Here is a 4026-nt window from a genome sequence, read left to right as displayed (position 1 = left end):
TTTTGCAGTAACAGGAGACTATACACAAGTGTCTAACCTCCGGCGGTACCTTGGGCGGTAGCACCCTTATGTCTACCGGCATCAAGTAGTAACCACACAATCCCATCTAATACTGTGTTCTCTGAAAGTGAGCCTTTAGCACTAGCGAGGGCTCCTCCTCAGTTGGCAATTACACAGACCGCTCCGGTAAGGCCTCGCAAACGGCGTGCACAACCGCAAGGGCGTGATCATGTTATGCGCCTTCGTCACATGGCCAAAGGCACGTCTGAGCCCTTTCATGCCTTGACAGCAGTTGCTGATCCCACTTGTTACTCCCAAGCTGTGGGGCACCCCCACTGGCGAGAAGCCGTGGATCAAGAGTTTAATGCCTTATTACATAATCAAACCTGACGTCTGATCCCTCCGGAGCCACACATGAATATCATCGGGTGTAAGTGGGTATTCCGAACGAAGCGCACTGCAGATGGGTCAATAGAACGGTACAAGGCTCGACTGGTAGCCAAAGGGTTCAATCAGGTGGCAGGTGAAGATTTCTTCGATACGTTCAGTCCGGTTGTTAAACCAACCACGGTACGACTCTTGTTTTCTCTAGCCGTAACCAACAAGTGGACTCTCCAGCAACTGGACGTACACAACGCTTTTCTAAACGGTCATTTAGCAGAAACTGTATACATGAAGCAACCACCGGGGTATGAGGACCCGTCTACACCGGGACATGTTTGTCATTTACAGCGGTCTTTGTATGGTCTCAAACAGGCTCCAAGTGCCTGGTTTAAGCGGCTTCACGACTTTTTATTATCCGCAGGGTTTAAGTCATCGAAGACATATGTATCCTTATTCTATTATACTTCAGGCATTTCTCGTGTATATCTACTAGTCTATGTCGATGATATAATTATGATGGGCAACGACAGTACACTAATAGACACTATCTTACAGCGTCTTGCTTCTACTTTCAAGATTCGGGACCTAGGCTCACCGGGTTTCTTCTTGGGTATCGAGACTGTGTCTTCCTCTAGTGGCATGTTTCTGTCACAGCGACGCTATATGACTGATCTATTGGGCCGTTCAGGCATGACCGACTGCAAACCTCTTACTACACCAGCAGCCATCACAAAGGCCACTGTACCTTCCGCACAGCTCTATGATAATCCCACTCAGTATCGGGGCATTGTAGGAGCTTTGCAGTACTTAATCATTACGAGGCCGGATTTGAGTTATGCAGCCAACCGTCTTTGCCAGTTCATGCACTCACCCACTAATGAGCATTGGGGTTTGGTGAAATGAGTCATGCGGTATGTCAAAGGGACTCTGAGTTATGGTTTACGGATTTCTCCGTCTGCATCATCCGATATTCACGCGTATTCAGACTCTGACTGGGCTGGTTGCCCTGTGGATAGGAAAAGCACGAGTGGGTTTGCGGTCTATTTAGGTGACAATTTAATCTCCTGGCTCTCGAAGAAGCAGCGCACTGTGGCTAGGTCCTCCACTGAGGCTGAGTACAAGGCTTTAGCAGATGTCTCCCCAAAGGTTACTTGGGTCGTTTCATTACTACGAGAGCTTGGGTTACACTCGGGGAATCCTGCGACGCTCTGGTGTGACAATCTTGGGGCCACATATCTATGTGCCAATCCGGTGTTCCATGCTCGTACTAAACACGTGGAGATAGACTACCATTTTGTTCGTGACAAGGTCGTTTCCAGTAATTTCCTTGTCAAAATTATGTTTGTATGTACGACAGATCAGCTTGCAGATATCTTCACGAAACCGTAACCTGCACCACGGTTTGCTGCCATGCGTGACAAGCTCAATGTTGTTGCCCTCCAACCTTGTACTTGAGGGGGTGTGTTAGAATAAGGTGTTATTATTATTATTATTATTATTTCTCTTGTACAGTTTTATATTGTGTGGCTTAGATAGCTTGACTTAGTTTATCTATTTGTTAGGATTAGTTAGAGTTAGATATATTCTGTAATCCTGATGTCACGTAACAATTAACGAAAATCTTTTCCAATCAACCTTTTGGAAGAACGATCAAACGAAAAGTAAAAAATTAATATTTAGAGGACATGCAAATTATTGTCAAATAAAAAGGTAGGTCTGGAACATAATTATAAAATCGCAAAAGTTGAAGGAACATTTTTATAATTAAATACTAGAAACAGGATAATTGTTTATTAGAAAAATTTATATAATCCAACCTATTGCGAATTAGAGACTAGATTTTAAATGTTTACTCTCTAATGTGTAAAGTATTGGTGTTTTTTTTTTTTCTTTACAATAGATTACCTCATAAGACTAGATATTTATCACTTTCATATGAATTATATTGTCTTGCCTACAATATGTGTATTGAGATTAACAAGATCAAGAAACAATAATAATGACAGAAATGTAGAGAATGCAAGATTTACGTGGTTATGCAATGTGATTAGTAATTGTGATAGAGTGATACAACACCTTAGGGATATTCTTTAATTCATAATGATGGTGATAGGGTGATAACACATCTTAGGGATACAATCAATGTATTTATAAGCCATCCGTATACTATGGGTCAAACCACTTCAGTTCTATTCATAAAAACTCATATTCCTAATCCCTGCTATATGAGACAAACTCAACAATATCTTTTGTAGCATGAAATTGCACAGGGATGAAGGAAACGATAAACACTCTGTTAATAATTCCATGACAGAAATCTTAGGCCTAATACAACCAATGTATTTATAGGCAATCCCTTTACAATGTTTTAACTTTGTTGCAAATAACTAACGTAACCTTGAATTAATTAGTTGGAAAAATATAATGTATGTTAAATAAAAGAAACAGTGAAGGTTGCTTACGTTGTAGATATATAATGAAAAGTCCAAAAAATTAATTATTACATGCATTTTTGTAAATCGGATCATGATTGAGTACAATTATGAAGAAAAGAAATACAATGTATTAAATTGATTGAGAGGAAATATTAATTTTAAATTGAAGAAATGAATTGAAGCTAGTTCAAAGCACTGCAGACCTTCCTAATGATCCATTTTGACCTGTAAGCGGCTGAATTTCAGACATTTTAATCATGGCTAATGCGAAATCTGCTTGGAATGCCTGAGGGTTCCTGGCGTACTCTGAAACAATATTGTCAGTTACTCCACCGCTAAATAGAACTTGATTCGATTGAAGTAGACCTTTATTTTGCAACAGGTTCTTGTAATAGTTGTTATCAAAGGAGTTTGGGGTCACTAAATCAAGCGGTGCCAAATTTCCATTTCCGGTGTCTTTAGGACATCGGCGTCTTCTAGTGCTAGCAAAACCAGCATCAATGTCAGTACGATTGGAGTAAATTCTATCGCGAAATATGAAGCATTGAGCTTGGCCGAGAGTGTGTGCACCAGACAAGGCAAACATGTCTCTTGTATTAAGGCCTTTGGTAGCGAAGCTGGATATAAGTGTATCCAGATTTGCAAAAGGGCTGGGGAGATCGATGGTACGACTAGCTGTGGTTGAATCTCTTCTTCCCAGCTTCACTGTCCAAGACGGACCTTCCACAGCAGCAGTGGCATCACGTGCAGCCACAGACAATACATCAGCACAATATACAATACCGGGACAAGCTTTCTCTAGCTCACGCTTGGCAGCCTCTATCACGTCGTAACCCCTGACAGAGGTAAGGTTTGACAACGCCGTCTTTTCGCTCTCAATGGTTGGTGACTCGTCGAGTAAGATGGAAGCATCGCAACCATAAACAAAGTAGTCGTGGAAATGGAGACGAATCAAGGAAGCGGCCATGCGACGCTCACGGGACACGGCTTGCGTTATAGTCGATCAGAAGATGTAGGGGCGCTGCTGGGCTATTAAATACATAGAGATGGATGCAAATACTCCTAATCCTAATCAGATGAGGAATAGGAATATATATAATATTAATTAATTCTATAGTGTACGTGAATATGATTATGATTATATTAATAATAACTGTATGTTGGTGTGTAATATAAGCTGCTCGAATTGAGATCAACCACTGTATGT

General features: G+C 41.2%; 1 protein-coding gene across 1 annotated transcript; it reads right to left on the bottom strand.

Annotated features, from left to right (window-relative positions):
* Positions 1 to 3006: 3006 nt before the first annotated feature.
* Positions 3007 to 3786, bottom strand: LOC109148628 (lignin-forming anionic peroxidase-like). Its single transcript, XM_019296362.1, has one exon. It carries the CDS (start codon positions 3784 to 3786, stop codon positions 3007 to 3009), a length of 780 nt encoding a protein of 259 aa, XP_019151907.1.
* Positions 3787 to 4026: the final 240 nt, after the last annotated feature.

This window comes from Ipomoea nil, unplaced genomic scaffold (genome assembly GCF_001879475.1).
Source record: "Ipomoea nil cultivar Tokyo-kokei standard unplaced genomic scaffold, Asagao_1.1 scaffold2144, whole genome shotgun sequence".
Taxonomy (NCBI): domain Eukaryota; kingdom Viridiplantae; phylum Streptophyta; class Magnoliopsida; order Solanales; family Convolvulaceae; genus Ipomoea; species Ipomoea nil.
The sequence above is the reverse complement of the archived record's forward strand: the minus strand, read 5'-3'. Positions and strand labels throughout refer to the sequence as shown.